The 15004-nt window shown below is 41.6% G+C and overlaps 3 protein-coding genes across 5 annotated transcripts in view; 1 reads left to right on the forward strand and 2 right to left on the reverse strand.

Annotated features, from left to right (window-relative positions):
* The window catches only part of LOC113163505, a 1294879-nt gene that overhangs the window by 1104941 nt on the left and 174934 nt on the right, over nucleotides 1–15004 (reverse strand). The window lies entirely within an intron of this gene.
* LOC113163522 (NACHT, LRR and PYD domains-containing protein 12-like) overlaps nucleotides 1–15004 on the reverse strand; it is a 428332-nt gene that overhangs the window by 313567 nt on the left and 99761 nt on the right. The window contains exon 7 of the mRNA XM_033326781.1: nucleotides 3043–3056. Within this exon, the coding sequence (XP_033182672.1) occupies nucleotides 3043–3056 (14 nt within the window). The remainder of the gene's footprint in view (nucleotides 1–3042; nucleotides 3057–15004) is intronic.
* LOC113163532 lies at nucleotides 6016–11915 on the forward strand. 3 transcript variants are annotated; one of them, XM_026362266.1, is made up of 14 exons: nucleotides 6016–6412; nucleotides 6621–6873; nucleotides 7165–7399; nucleotides 7591–7694; nucleotides 7797–7911; nucleotides 8010–8179; nucleotides 8513–8569; nucleotides 8871–8922; nucleotides 9098–9345; nucleotides 9699–9749; nucleotides 9839–9890; nucleotides 9988–10083; nucleotides 10341–10379; nucleotides 10475–11915. In XM_026362266.1, exons 2-14 carry the CDS (start codon nucleotides 6766–6768, stop codon nucleotides 11038–11040), a joined length of 1893 nt encoding a protein of 630 aa, XP_026218051.1. In that variant the 5' UTR covers nucleotides 6016–6412; nucleotides 6621–6765; the 3' UTR covers nucleotides 11041–11915. The 3 variants fall into 3 exon arrangements, with proteins under 3 accessions (XP_026218051.1, XP_026218053.1, XP_026218052.1); XM_026362268.1 differs by having other exon boundaries at nucleotides 6709–6873; XM_026362267.1 differs by lacking the exon at nucleotides 6016–6412 and having other exon boundaries at nucleotides 6419–6873.

Here is a 15004-nt window from a genome sequence, read left to right on the forward strand (position 1 = left end):
GGACAAAACAACAAAGAACATTTACACTAGTGAATTCAGTCAAAGAACATTATCCACTACTGTTACCTTCAATATTCAGATGGATCTCTCTCTCTGGTGACGTCTGATTACCAAGCTCATTAGTGGCCACACAGTAATAAACTCCTCCATCTGTTACATTCAATCTGTAAAAGTCTCTTTTAGATACAGTCTTGTCTCCGTCTGTGCTGATCTTGAACCAGGTGAAGCTGCTGACAGGAGGCTTGGCTCTGCTGGAGCAGGTCAGGTTCACCCAGCTACCTGCTGACACCAAACCTGATGGACTGATGGAGGCTGAGGTGTCCTTGGGGGCATCTGAGGAAAATGTCACATTAAGTGTGTTGATTAAAATCAGCTTCATGTGCTGACAGGATCCAACAACAAACTCTGGTTGTCTTACATGAAACACTGAGAGTCTCTTGTGTCTCTGCTGTCCTGACGTCTCTTCCTTCATTCACAGGATATGTGGCAGAACAGCTGATGTTGTATCCATCATGTTTGTCTGACAGAGTGATGGTCTCCTGGATTTGAGTTGTAAAGGTTCCATCTGGGTTTTCCTCTCTGTTGTTGTGAGGGTCTTGTTGGAGACTCCAGGTGAGTTTAGGAGGGGAGTGTGGACAGGGAGTGAAAGCTGAGCAGCTGATAGTGACAGACTCCTTCTCCTTCAGATTGACTTTAGAGATTTTAATTTTGGGACTCAGAGAATCTGTGGTTTTAAAACACACATTCAGAAATTAGATTTTTTGATTCAGTTGTTATGACACCACACTGCTAATCTGATATCATGTTTGTAATGAACATAAATGACTTCCTGTAGCTGCATCAGGTTCAAATCTTTGACACTTGCCTACACACTGTTCAACTCAACAACACCTGTCTACCTGAACTTCCTCATCCAGGTCTACAAACCCTGCTGCTCACTGTGCTCTGCCAATGATCAGCATCTAGTGGTTCCTTCAGGAAACAGCAAAGGATCCCAGGTTAAATTCTTCAGCTCAGTGGTTTATATGATGGTGGAACGAGCTACTAAACTGTGCACACTCAGCAGCCTCACACCAATATTTAAAAATCTTCTGCAAACAGAACTCCTACAAAACTTCATATGAACTTAAATCTGTCCTTTACTTGCATCTTATAAAACATTCCTTCTTATAAAACTCTGACTGAATGTTTTCTACTCGACTTGGATTTTTTGCTCACATATTTTGGATAAAAATTTCCTCAAATAACTAAATGTAAATGTTTTAATGTTGATGTTGTTAAACTGCTTCTTTATTTCGATGTTTGTGTTGATTGTTTCAGTCAAATATATATAAAAGAACAATTAATTTCTACTTTACACAGTATAAAATATTTAACAAGTGTCGTCATGGGACGGAAAATGTTGAACATTCACTGGCTGCCGTGAGGAAGAGAAAAGAACTGAACATTGTTCTTACCTTTTACTGTTATTTGAAGAGGATCACAAACAGCTGTCACCTTGAATGGTCCGTTCTCGATTCTGAAGAAGTATGTGTCTGTGTATGTTGTGTTTACATTAGAAAATAGAGTGGTGCAGTTTGTCTGACTCAGGTTTCCAGTGATCTTCATTGGATATTTGTTAACTGTCTCTCTACTGTTGTAGATAATATTCTCTTTGTTCAACTTAATCTCACTTTTAATCCAAACTCCAAATATTTCTCTGCTGCTGTCAAATATTGCTTCTCCCGGTATTGTGCTAAAGTTACATGGGATCATCAAACAGGATCCACTCAGTGCTTCAATCTTCTGTGGTGCAGTAATGATGAGGTTTATTGGTGGAGAACAAGCAGCCAAAGCTCCTGTAAAACCAGTTTTATTATTAACATGATGGAAAAAATCAGCAGCATGTTGCATAATTTTCTCATTTTCAATCATTCAATTCTTCATTATCTGTCAGAAGAGTTGAGACCAAATCCACCAATCATTCAGTCAAAGTCAACATATCTATACTTAAACATGTCTCCTAATAAAAGTTGGTGAACAACGAACTCACCTGGAAGAAAGAAGACTCTCAGTAACATGTTGACTGTCACCATGTTCACAGACAGGACTGTCATCAAACTCATCAGCTGCATTCACAAACACAATAATACAGTAAGATTTTAGAAAACATCATCATCATGAATTGAACTGAAAACTGAACAAACCAAACTCCAATAATACAAATATATCATGTAGTTTCAGCATTAATTAAGAACAATCCTGTCTTATCAAACAAGTTCACATCAAACAGCAGCAGAGAGATTTTTAAATGTAAAGTGACAATAGATCAGTTTATTAATGAGCTGATGTTCAACAAACTAAATATTTAACAAACCTGTTTAGTTGCTGTAGCTGAAAACTCTCTGGACTTCATGTTGAACAGAGTTCATTTGTTTTTACATCAGAGAAAAAACAGAAGTTCACAACTGGACTGATGTAGCTGAAATACTATTATAAGTGTTATTACACCTTTATATCTTCATGACATTTTCACTGAGTCAGCAGATGGCTGGTTACACACAGTCTGAGCCTCAGTGGCCTGAAGAACACAGAAGATGTTGCAGCTTCTCTTGACTGCAACACGTTTTCAGCTGTTTAATCAGTCACACACACAAACCTCAGTGATGAAACTCTGATGTTCACTCACAGTTCATCACAGTAACATCCCTCCTGTCCTCATGTTCTTGGTAACAGTAAGTCGTCGTTTACATATTTGTATGAATCTTAACATACATCAAATTCCCTTTTATAAACTAATAATAAGCGTTCTGTCTGGATAAAACTCTGTGAAGAACTAAAGTGACACATCTGAAGTTTTGTGGTTGATCATCGTTTAGATTTCCTCTGTTGCAAACTAACATCCTCAGTGTGAGACATCTACATACAATAGAGGAAGAAAGTTCAATCTATTAACCATCAAACTAGTGGTTAATTTAACTGAAGAAATGTCACATTTACAGTCTTAATACTGAGATGAGACTTTGGTCTGACAGGTTTAAATAGATGGTAACTTGATCTCACCACAGTTCATCAGCCTAAGAAAATAACTGACATGTTGTTCAGGAACTTCTAAATCATTAAAATACTTAAACGTGATAATTTATATTCTCATTTTTGATGACATGAATTTTCCTGTTCAGTATTAATCATCAGTGAAAAGTAGTAACAGTAGCTCTGTCTGCACTCTCTGCTTTGTTTCTACCCAGTAACATCTTAAAGTCACTGAACCAACAGCTGCAGCTGAAACAAAGCTGTGACTGAGACACATGTTGATGTCTGATGTAATGTTCCCACTCAGAGCTGCTGTGTATGAATATTGCAACAGACGGTAACAGAGAACACAGACTGTGGTTTGGTGCTGTGTTGCTGAACCAAAGTCTTCCTGAAAACAGACCTAGTCTGGTTGACAGCATATGTGTTACTTTGAAACCTGTCAAGTCAAATTTGTAAAATGCAAAAAAAGATAAAACTGGTTGCAGCAGATGTTTTTGAAGTGTTTGTGAAATGACTTTTTATTTACCTCTCTTTCTTCATTTAGTTGCTGAAATTATTTCAGTTTCTTTCCCTCACTGTTTTATATTTTATCTTTTTAGTGATGTTGAGGTCTGTGAGACCCATATTCAGAGTTTTTGTCCATCATTGTATGAGAGTGTGGCTACAAGAGGAAGAAATCAAGATGTGTCAAATGCAACATATGAACAATTTCAAGCCTCTGTTGTTCTTTTTTAACCTTACTGCTCATATCCTGTGATTATCTGACACCTTTCAAACTGACTAATTCCTCCTAGAACATTAGCACAGCTACTGCAGGACTTTGTCTTCTTACAAATCCTAAAAGAAAACAATCCATCATGTTAATAAATGTTTCTAAATATTGTTTATTCATGATGTGAGACTGACCATCTGTACTAATCTCTGGAGTTCAACACAAGTTATTGGACGTACTGAGAGTAAAATAAGCACTAGCAACAAAACCACTATAACCACTTTTCAAGTACATGCAGCAGAAAAACACAATAAGAAATGAATATAGAATAAATTACACAGTAAATGTTCCAACATAACAACTTCCTCTTCTCATGATGACGACACTCAGTCACTGTGTAGACGTCGTCTGCTGCTGCTGCTTTGTCCTGTGGACATGAACCAACACAGAGAGAGTGGTGTCAGTGCTCTGCAGTGAATTTACTGGAGACAGACTGTAAATCCAGACTCATAATTAAAGAAATCACACAAAGACAAAGTTCAGCTTTATGTTTCATGCTGGGTAATTTTCAACATCAACACTTTCCATATTTAGAAAAAGTCACAAAAGGTTTTTCTATGTTTGACTTTGCTTCTGAATGAAAGTTGATATTTTAATGTAAATATTATAATATAATATATGTGAAAATGTAAGTAACCAAGTTGCTCAGCACAGCTCCTCAGAGTTAAGATATTGATGGCATCAGGACCAAGACTAGTTTTCCGGTGCTTGGAGGAGCATCTGTTGTTTTTAAATGACACATTACACACTAGATGCCAACACACAACAATGTGTTGTAACAGCCCGCTGTTATGTGCTGGATTGTCTCAGAGTCATCTCTGCACAACCTGCACCGAGGCTCTCACCTGGTGTGGTAGACTCCAGCCTCTATTGATCTTGTACTTAGAGCTTGTTCTTGTGTTGCCATGATTAGAGCCTCTGTGCTGTTTTTCAGTCCAGTTTTGTCCAGTCACGTGTAGGATTTGTTAACATTAGCTACTTCTTCAGTTTGCTGGTGGTACAGTCCATGCAGGAGCTTGTGCTTCCTTGGCAGCTTCTGTTGTTACTAGTCTAACTTATTCACTGAGCATGTCGTGACGTAGGCCTTCTGCCTGATGTTTTAATGGGTTTTGTTGTTTGCTGTTGTGTCTCTGATAGTAGTGCTTGGCCTCCTTTCTTCTGCTCAGTGTACAGTCTCAGAGTGCTGGATTTGGGGTGGGACCTTGTAAAGACCTTATTCTTCTTACTTCTTGCAGACATTTGACAGATATTGCTGGTTCACATTCTCATCAAACCTGTGGGATTCAAGTTATTTTTAGCTGTCTTCAATATCTGCTATGCTCATTTAAAAATACTGAGATGCTGTTTGATAATGAGCTGTCAAATAAAAAAAAATACTCTTTAGTGTTAATGTGTGTGCAGAAATATTTCCGATGTCGTGTCAAGTAGTTCCCTATTCAGAGGTTCGTGAAACAGGCTGTGTGACACGAGCATCTGTGACAGATTTACTGCATCGTTATTTGTCTTTGTCAACTGGTGAAGTTGCAGTTTATGTGCATGTCTGTCCAAAGTTATATAGTAAGAACTTTATGCATGAACTCAATACTCCTCTTCATCAAATTTGAACAAACTCACCTAACCTCAGGTTACAATGATGTGAGGTTACAGTGACCTTGACCTTTGACCTGTGATCAATCTATGGCACTTTGCCATGTTTTCTTCTTTACTTAGACTTTTTTATGCCTTGTACCTCACTTGGAAGTCACTTTGGATGAAGCTAAATGAGCTAAATGTAAAAGCTGCTTTCTCAACCACCTGCTGGTGCCACTTTTTGGCCCAGATGTAGACGAAATGAGGCGACACAACAGTCGACCTCAGTCACTTCCGGTCCTGTGATGTGAATGTGTCACAACTTCAACCCTACAGCAATCAGTTACATGTTTCAGGTAAATGTATAAATGCTTATGAAATGGAAAAGGTCAGTGCAGGAGCCACAGTTACAGTAAATGCACAGTAAAGAGTAAATCTACTGAAACTGTGCAGTTTCTCTGCAAAGAAACAAAAGATATTTTTAACTCTAGTTTGAAGACATTTCCCAGGAGCAATAGAGAGGCAGTGGTTTTGGATTCAGTTTAACATGTGGTCAAACCAGTCGAGCTGCTGTTTGAGCCAGTGTCATTGTATCATTGTGTTACGTCTTTGTCTTCAGGTGAAAAGATTCCTCAGAGCTGTGGTGATAAACTTGTTTGTCAGGCAGTGTTTACTGGGTACTGCAGATCTTTGCCAAATTCACGCAAAAGGACCAAAACAAACCCACCAGAGGGTTTTAAAAATCAGCTCAGTGCGTAAAACTATCTTAATGCTCTGGGTATAGTCTAGGTCTGATTAAAAACTGGTTGTGGACTTTGATCGGTCTAGGCTGTGCTAGTTAAAGTGTAATGAGGAATGAGCAGGAAGTTTTAGGATTCTGTGCATAAGGGAGCGAGGGACTGTCCGGAGACTAAATCAGGAACAGACAAACAGAGCGAGGGGAGGAGGTCTGATGTAATTTTCACATGACTCAAACATTTCTAGGCTACGTTGCCAAGGTAGAGACGAATATCCTGTGGATAGAAACACACACGTCAGAGTGGATCACCAAACAAAGTAAGTAACAAGTACACTTTCTGAAGATAAATTAATATTCTCCTGTCTTGTCTTATGTTGTATCACGGTGTACTGGCTTTATACTTTAATGAGCAGTGAGAGCAGATGATGTAGACAAAACGGTTATTTAGAAATGTAGTTTAGTTTAAAGCAAAAAAACTGAAAACATATGCTATGCAAATTTTAATTCATGTCTCTTCTTCCCCAGACCATGAACCCCGGTGAAACAATATTACACTCGCTTTGAACACTGGATTTGTTGTTGTTTGTTTGTTGTTTGTGTTACTGTTGGACAGAAGCGTGTGGAGGGAATTCCTGTAGCACTCACATTTTTCTTAGTGTCCAAAGGCAAAATGTTTCTTCCTGCTTGGTACTTTTGGTGTGTTTCACTGGTTCTCCTGCCATCGGGCTGTGGTTTGGCGGTTTCTGGAAGTTACAAAGATGAAGTCATTTGCTTACAGGTATGATAGAGATCACTGCTGTGATACACTTAACCGAACATTCCCTGAACTGAAGCACAGTGTTAATGTTGTGTGGACAGAGCACAATTTGAATTTCCTTTTAGTACTGATGTGATCTGCTTCAATATTTTATTCTCGAACATTCAAAATGAATTTAAATCTTGAAATTAAATTAAATGCCAAACATATTTTATATCATCTGCCAACCTGTCAAAGCAGAGAGGTGTTTTTTGCATAACCTCTGATCAGTAACAAAACTGTTTTTTCCCAATGATTTTTGGTTTTTTTAAGGGTCTCTCTCGATGCACCATGAAGGACGAGACGTCTTTTCCTGTACAGGAGAATGACGTTGTGGATGTTCAGAAACTGACGCCACGTTTCGAGCTCTGCTGCAAAGACAAAGGATTGTGCACATTGTGCCTGGTGATAGACACTGAGCTCTACATGGATCTGGATGGAGATGTGGAGGATGAAGGCTCCGGGCCCGATCAGAAGGATTACAGGGATAAGAGAAGGAGTACAAAAGGTATGAGGCTACATGCAGCCCATGTATTACTAGCTTGTGTTAAAGGAACCTACCAATGCTTTTGTTATATTCATATACATCCAATCTGTTGTTTATATGTAACCAATCCATTACACGTTCTACCATCCAGACATCATTTCAAGGACTGATTACATTTATTTCCCTCTGTCATGTTTTCTCTGTGGCAACAGCTTTTGTGACAGTGTGTTACAAAACACCGCGTGCCTTCCCCACATGCAAGAAGGTGAAGTTTATGGTTAATTATACAGCGTTAACTCAGCAAAACCCGGCAAAGGTACTGAAGATTATGTGTGCTGCAGTATGAAGTCTGAAGTGTCAGTAAGGACATCATGTCTGCTTCTAGTCATCTTGTCTTAATAACTCTTATGTTATGTAGCTGTCCATAGTGATTACTAAGCCAGATGGAGTTTTCTTCGGGAGCGAGATCAGTGTTTTTCCGTCCACATCACCAAATCTAGGCCAACGAGTTGTTGCTCCTTCTGCAGATGAGGGTGAAGTTTATTATTTTTAACCTCAAAACACCACAAGATGAAATGACAACTGGCTGCTGCAAGTGCTTGACACGTACTGTGGTATTTCCTGTCTGCAGTGTGTGGCCAGGAGGAGGAGCGCATAGAAGAATGTCAAGGTAAAAGAGATATGCCCAGACTCAGAGGCGTAGATTTCCAGGGGAGGAACTGGGTGGAGCTGCAGTTCACCAGCATGAATAACACCCTCCCATCTATGTGCATCCAGTATGAGGAGAATGGCGTCTGTAAGGTCTGTGGTAGCAGTGACAGTTGGTGTCGGTTACAGGTTGTTATTCTTACTTAGTGTTTGGAAGAAGTATTCAAATCATGTATTCAAGGTGTAAGAAACCAAGACACAATATAAACCTTATTATCAACAATTAGGGACTCTTCTTATGTATTAACATTAAAACAGCATTGTTAACTGGGATAGGTTGCAAGGGTAACCAGTAACTGCAGCTTTCAGCTGCATGTAGGAGACTAAAGTCCAGCATCTCTCATGTGGCACTAAATCAAAAGACTCCAGTAAAGCAAAAGTAGCCACAGTATTAAGAAACTTTCTAATGTTAATGTTACTTCACAGGTATGGAACAGCACAACAGTCCCACTCTACTCTCTGACCCCCTGCATGTGTCTCCAGGTACCATCACTTCTAATAACTTCTTTTGATTCATTTCTTTGGATGCTGGAAATGGACACTATGCATAATACTCCTTACTCCACAAACTGTAACTAAGACAAAGTCACAGCCAGCCTCTTCTCTGAAAACTAACTTCAGTAACAGGAGCTCACAGTAATCTTCCGCTGCTGAGGCACTTCAACACGTGTCTGACGTCAGAGGTTACAAACTGACAGTTTAATAGTGATGCTGCAGTTATTTACTCACGTCCCAGTAAATTCTTCCACAGGTTTATATGACTGACGTTTTTGTGCGTTTGCAGGTGTGGGATAAGAAAGGATGGCATCTGCTAAGCTGCCCCTTCAAAAACAAAGGTTCCTTGTCATCACTTTCTTTCTGGTCTCAATTTTAGTAGTATTCAGATGGAACATAAGAAATTCCCTGAATTTCCCTTATTTTCCATATTTGCATACATTTTTGCAATTGTACTTTTGCTGCGTTTTCCCTTCAATGTTCATGTTTTCTCGGTTGCATGGCTTTTGTCCATAGGGCCCACTGTAAATGTGTCTATTAAAGAGCCGATCCAGAGGAACATGCAGCAGAATGTGTCCGTGTCTGTGGGCTATGGTCGAATCAACAAAAAAAACAGCAAGATGCTGTGGTGGGAGCTGTCTGCACCCTGCAAGCTGGAGGGCGAAGTGTGGCCCTGTCACCAAGAGAACAGCTGCAGGGAGGAGAAGGGCTTCAGACAGCAGCTGGAGAGTGGCACGTGGAAACAAAACAGCAAAGGACTCTGGGTAAGGATAACTTAATGAGTACCCCTCAGTTATTTTTTTAATGTCTTTAACATTTAAATTTTCCCTTTTTTCCCCCATAAGTACTTTAAATTTAAAAAAATCTACTGTGTTACATATATTCATCTTCAGCTTGGTCCTTGTCCGTATTGAAATACCCACCCTTATACCTTTAAATAAAATAATTAATGTTTTGTCCATAACTTAATAGAAATGTATTTCTATATAAACATGTGGTATTACTGGAAACTTTGTGATTTGAAGTGAGTTAAAATTAATGTATGCATGTTTGAGCAATGTCATGCTGCCCGGCATGTTAAAGACGCTCATAACATTTCCTATTGTGTCCTCGTCAGGAGAAACAAGGGGTGTTTGAAAATGTCAGCCTGCAGCAACCATGTGTTATGGTAAAGTCCTGTACCTGTCAATCATCATCCAGAGAGTTTGAAAATAATCTTAGTTATGGACACTGAATAACTGAGTATCCTTCATGCAGGTAAAAGTAAAGGGAGTGAAACATGAGCTGGGCCCATTCTGTTTAAATAACAGTAAGTTATTAAAGATAAGATACATGAACTGACTGAATTGAACTAAAGTACAGTTGGAGTTTTTAATAACAACAGTTTTGTTTTGTGATCCTTGCAGCTGGCAGGTGGCGCTGGAGTCTCCTGCTCATCGGGTTTCTGCTGCTGGTTTGCTTCACTCTGCTCACATTTCACTTCCTTAATAACTATGTCAAGAGTAAGTTGTTTACCTTTTGGAATAAGAGTGTTAAATATCACTTGATTAGCCAGGAAAATAACACAGTGCTCATGTAAAGGACTGTGCAGTGCAGAGTTTCTCTCCTGTCATGATACCGTGCATTGTCTGTCAGATCTATAGTTTAAACTTTCCAAACATTTAGCAATAATATGAATGAATATTATGTATACAGAGCTTTTAAAAACACTCAAAGATGCTTTACTGTTTATTGATTTGGGATTTTCTAACTTTGATAGAGTGGGCGAGGAGCTGCCGCCGTGGTGGATTTGTGAGGAGTGCGTTTCTTCTTCTTCTTTTCAAAAATACAAAAAGTCTTGATGAATAAGTCAGTCCTCCACTTATTAAATCCTGTTTTCCTTATTGTATGAAGTTGGTAGAAAAGGTCATGTGGTGCTGCTGAGCCCTCCAGATGTGGATGATGGCGTTTCAGAGTCAGTTTGCCGGCTCGGCTCCCTGCTGTGTAACCACGGCTTCAGCGTGTCGGTGGACCAGTGGAGCAGGAAGGAGCAGTGCACTCTGGGGCCTCTGCCATGGCTGCACTCACAGCTGCTGGAGATGAACAACCATGGGGGCCGAGTTGTGCTCGTTTTGACTCACAGAGCCTTGGTGAGAACGGCGGAATGGGCCCATCAACAACCATCGGGCAATGATGTCTCTCAGATATGGTCCCCGTATTCTGATGTGTTCACGGCCTGCCTCGGCCTCATTGAACGGGAGAAGCAGCTGGGCAGGGCTGGTGAACGTTTTCTTCTGGTGAAATTTGACTCCCGTCCAGACAGTGACAGGAGTTTACCAGAGGTTCTCCAGGGGCTGCCTCTGCTCCAGATTCCCACTCAGATCCAGACTCTCTTGTCTGAGCTCTCTGTGGGAGGCGGTGGTGGAAGTAAGAGGCCTCAGATGTGTGGAGTCAGACCAGCAAATGGTAACATCACGTGATATCTGAGTTGAAAAAAACTTGAAGGCAAAGCCCTTGAATCACCAGTAATACAGAGCATTACTGTTCTGAACACATGAAGCAAAAACTCACCAAGTCATAGTGAAGTTTATAATATATAATAATGAATAAGTGTGTCAGTGTTATATAATTTATTACTGATGTGCTTATGATGACCTCTGAAGAAATTACAGTGACCATATTTATATAATGAAGGAACATTTTAACGGGTACATGAGTTTTACTGATTTGTGTGGTCTGGAATAAGCCACACTAGTCTTTGTCTACACAGACTATATTTATCACACTTTGTTGTTTGGGTTTATTGTGGATTTTATTGACTATTTGTCTTTCTACAGAAGACCTAAGCCTCAGCTCAACCTGAACTCTAAAACCAAGTCTATGTATGTTGTATAACTGTCAGAGCAGGAGAACACAAGAAGTGCCTTTCAGGGACAAACACAAAAATGACTTTGTTACCTCTACCTCAGTAAAACCGATGCATTTGCAGGGAATGACCCTGGTTGATGCTGTGACAGCAGGCTGTATTATGCAAGACAGAAGAACTTCAAAGCTGATATATGAATATTTTTCATTTCGGCTGTGTGCTGCCATCCTGCGGTTTTTCTTCCAACAGTACAAACACGGTAGAAGTTGCGTTTTTGTCCTGAAAGATTTCACGCCTCTGTCTCCACCATGTGGACATTTACTTTTACTGCATGCTGCAGCTTCATTTATTGTCCGGAGATGGTTTTGAAGCTGTGCATAATGAAGTAATGTGATGGCATTATCTCTTTCTTTGATTATGTAAAGTTTTAATAATTCTATTGCTTTAACTTTATAAATGACAAATAAACGCAGAGGTGTCTTTTCTCTACTTGCATATTAACGCTGATGTCCCAACAGAAGGGTATTAATTCTACAGCTGATGGATACAGTTTTATTTACATAGTATTTAATATCTTTGTAATGTATCCCACTTTTCTGCCACTAAATACAGAACTATACATTTCCATAAGGATGTAATAAGTCTAATCTCTTTAAATGCTTTAATTCTGCAATTTTATGTCATATAAGATAAGATAAGATAAGATAAGATAAGAAAACCTTTATTAGTCCCACAATGGGGAAATTGCATTTTTACAACAGCTTAAATACTAGAGTGTCAGAAAGACAGTCTGACCAAAGGAGACGAAAGACTAAACTGGCACAGTCCGAGATAAATAGGCTATGAAACCTGACAGTATAAACAGTTCAGTAATAAATAAAATATATACATGTAAGTACAGTATATGTAGCAGTGTGAGTATGTGCAGTATATGGATATTACTAGATGGCAGTATTGAAAATGTACATTGTGTAAGTTGGTTTATGATTATTGTCCCGGTGTAATATGAGTATCAGCAGTGTTCATTGTACAGTCTGACTGCATCTGCGTAATCTCTCCTTCGCACAGCGAGGGTGAATCAGTCTGTCACTGAAGCTGCTCCCCAGAGCAGACAGGGCGTCCTGCAGTGGGTGAGACTCGTGGTCCAGCATGGATGTCAGTTTTGCCAGGACCCTTCTCTCACCCACCTCTCGCACTGAGTCCAAGGGACAGCCCAGGACAGAGCTGGACTTCTTGATTACTTTGTCCAGCTTCTTCCTCTCCCTCTCTGTGATGCTGCTGCTCCAGCAGGCCACACCGTACAGGATGGCTGATGCCACTACAGAGTCATAGGTCTTCAGGAGTGCTCCCTTCACTCCAAAAGACCTCACTCTCCTCTGGAGGTACAACCTGCTCTGACCCTTCCTGAACAGTGCATCTGTGTTATGAGTCCAGTCTAGTTTATTGTTTAGGTGAACACCCAGATACTTATAAGAGTCCACTCTCTCAATATCTGTTCCCTGTATGTTCACCAGTGAGGGGACAGCCGACTGCCGTCGGCGAAAATCTACCACCATCTCTTTGGTTTTCTTCGCATTGATCAGAAGGTGGTTTTGCCGACACCAGGCCACAAAGTTCTGCATAAGTCCTCTGTACTCCGCGTCTTCATCGTCAGTGATCAGGCCGACAATCGCAGAATCATCAGAGAACTTCTGCAGAACACAGCTGTCCGTGTTGTGCCTGAAGTCTGCAGTGTAGAGGGTGAAGAGGAAGGGGGCCAGAACAGTCCCCTGGGGGGCACCCACACTGCAGGTCACCCGGTCAGACGTACAGTCCCGGGCTCTCACAAACTGTGGCCTATTTGTGAGATAGTCCAGGATCCACTCTGTAAGATCAAGGTCCACGCCAGCCCTCTCCAGTTTGTCTTTCAAAAGCACCGGCTGGATGGTGTTGAAAGCACTCGAGAAATAAAAAAACATGATCCTCACAGTGCTGCCAGGCTTCTCCAGGTGAGTAAGAGCACGGTGTAGAAGGAAGATAACAGCGTCCTCTACTCTGATGCCAGGTCGGTAGGCAAATTGCAGTGGGTCTAGGGAAGGGCCCACTGTGGAGCGGAGGTGGCCCAGGACCAGTCTCTCCAGTGTCTTCATCAGGTGTGAAGTAAGGGCCACTGGTCTGAAGCTGCTGGGATCTCTGGCATGTGGTGTCTTAGGCACAGGTACCACACAGGAGGTCTTCCAAAGTTCTGGTACCACCCTCAGCTTTAGGCTCAGGTTAAAGACATGCTCCAGAACGCCACACGGTTCACTGTCGCAGGACTTAAGGAGTCTGGAGCTGATGCCATCTGGTCCGGCTGCTCTCTTTGCCTTGATCTTCCTCAGCTCTTTTCTCACCTGGACAGCTGAAAAGGACAGGGGTGAGCAGGGGGGCTCTGTACTGCAGGGGTGGCTGGATTCAGTGAGATGTGAAGTGGTTTGTTGAGATGGGCCAGAGGTGTGAAGGGCTAATGCTGTGGGGGGTAATCCTGGTGTTGAGGAGTTTGAATGAGGCTGCGTGGGGGTCGTAGCGGGTGCTTGATCAAACCTATTGAAATGCAGGTTCAGATCGTTGACCCACCTCAGGTCCCCCTCAGGCTGTGAGTGGGGTGATTTGTAGCCGGAGATGGTTTTCAGGCTTCTCCACACCCCACTGATGTTCTGCTGCTGCAGCTGCTCCTCCATCTTCCTCCTGTAGTTGGTCTTCCCCTCCCGGATCTTCCTCCTGAGCTCCTTCTGCACCCTCTTTAGCTCCTCCTTGTCCCCACATCTGAAAGCTCTCTTCTTCTCCTTTAGGAGAGCTTTGATATCCAGGGTAATCCACGGCTTGTTGTTTGCAAAACACCGTACCACCTTGGAGGGGACAGTGTTTTCAAAGCAAAAGTTTATGTAGTCCGTCCGTTATGCAGTCTGTGAGGCCACTGATGTCCTCCCCATGTGGGTCACAAAGCTCCATCCACACAGTGGTGTCGAAACAGTCCCTGAGAGCCTCCTCGCTCTCAGCAGTCCACCTCTTCACTGTACGGGGCACCACCGGATGCCTGTGTACTAGAGGTTTATACATAGGCTGGAGATGTACAATGTTGTGGTCCGCTCTCCCCAGGGGAGGGAGGGAGGATGCACAGTATGCCTCCTTGGCGTTGGCATAAAACAAATCAAATATTTTATTGTCTCTGGTGGGACAGGTGACATACTGTGTGTATGTAGGCAGAACAGATGTGGGAGGCGCATGATTAAAGTCCCCAGAGATAAGGAAAAGGGCCTGTGGGTGCTGTGTCTGCAGCCTGCTGGTGACCGAGAGCAGAGTGTCAGAGGCTGTGTCAGCGTTAGCAGAGGGAGGGACGTACACAGCAATTACTATAACATGTGTGAACTCCCGTGGTAGATAGCATGGCCTCATGCTAACCGCTAACAGTTCAATGTCTCTGTCACACAGTTGTTCTTTAATTGTGCAGTGTCCCGGTTTACACCACCTCACATTCACAAACACAGCCAGTCCTCCTCCTTTCCTCTTACCGCTGTCCTTCGTTCTGTCTGCCCGCAGCAGATGAAAGCTGTCCAGTA

Source organism: Anabas testudineus, chromosome 2 (assembly GCF_900324465.2).
Source record: "Anabas testudineus chromosome 2, fAnaTes1.2, whole genome shotgun sequence".
Taxonomy (NCBI): Eukaryota; Metazoa; Chordata; class Actinopteri; order Anabantiformes; family Anabantidae; genus Anabas; species Anabas testudineus.

Excerpts from the sequence above, each read along its gene's own strand:
- LOC113163532 (XM_026362266.1), top strand. The coding sequence starts at position 6,766 with ATGTTTCTTCCTGCTTGGTACTTTTGGTGTGTTTCACTGGTTCTCCTG. Across the intron at positions 7,400-7,590 it reads TAAGAGAAGGAGTACAAAAG|CTTTTGTGACAGTGTGTTAC; the intron begins GTATGAGGCTAC and ends CTGTGGCAACAG. Across the intron at positions 10,380-10,474 it reads CCGTGGTGGATTTGTGAGGA|TTGGTAGAAAAGGTCATGTG; the intron begins GTGCGTTTCTTC and ends TATTGTATGAAG.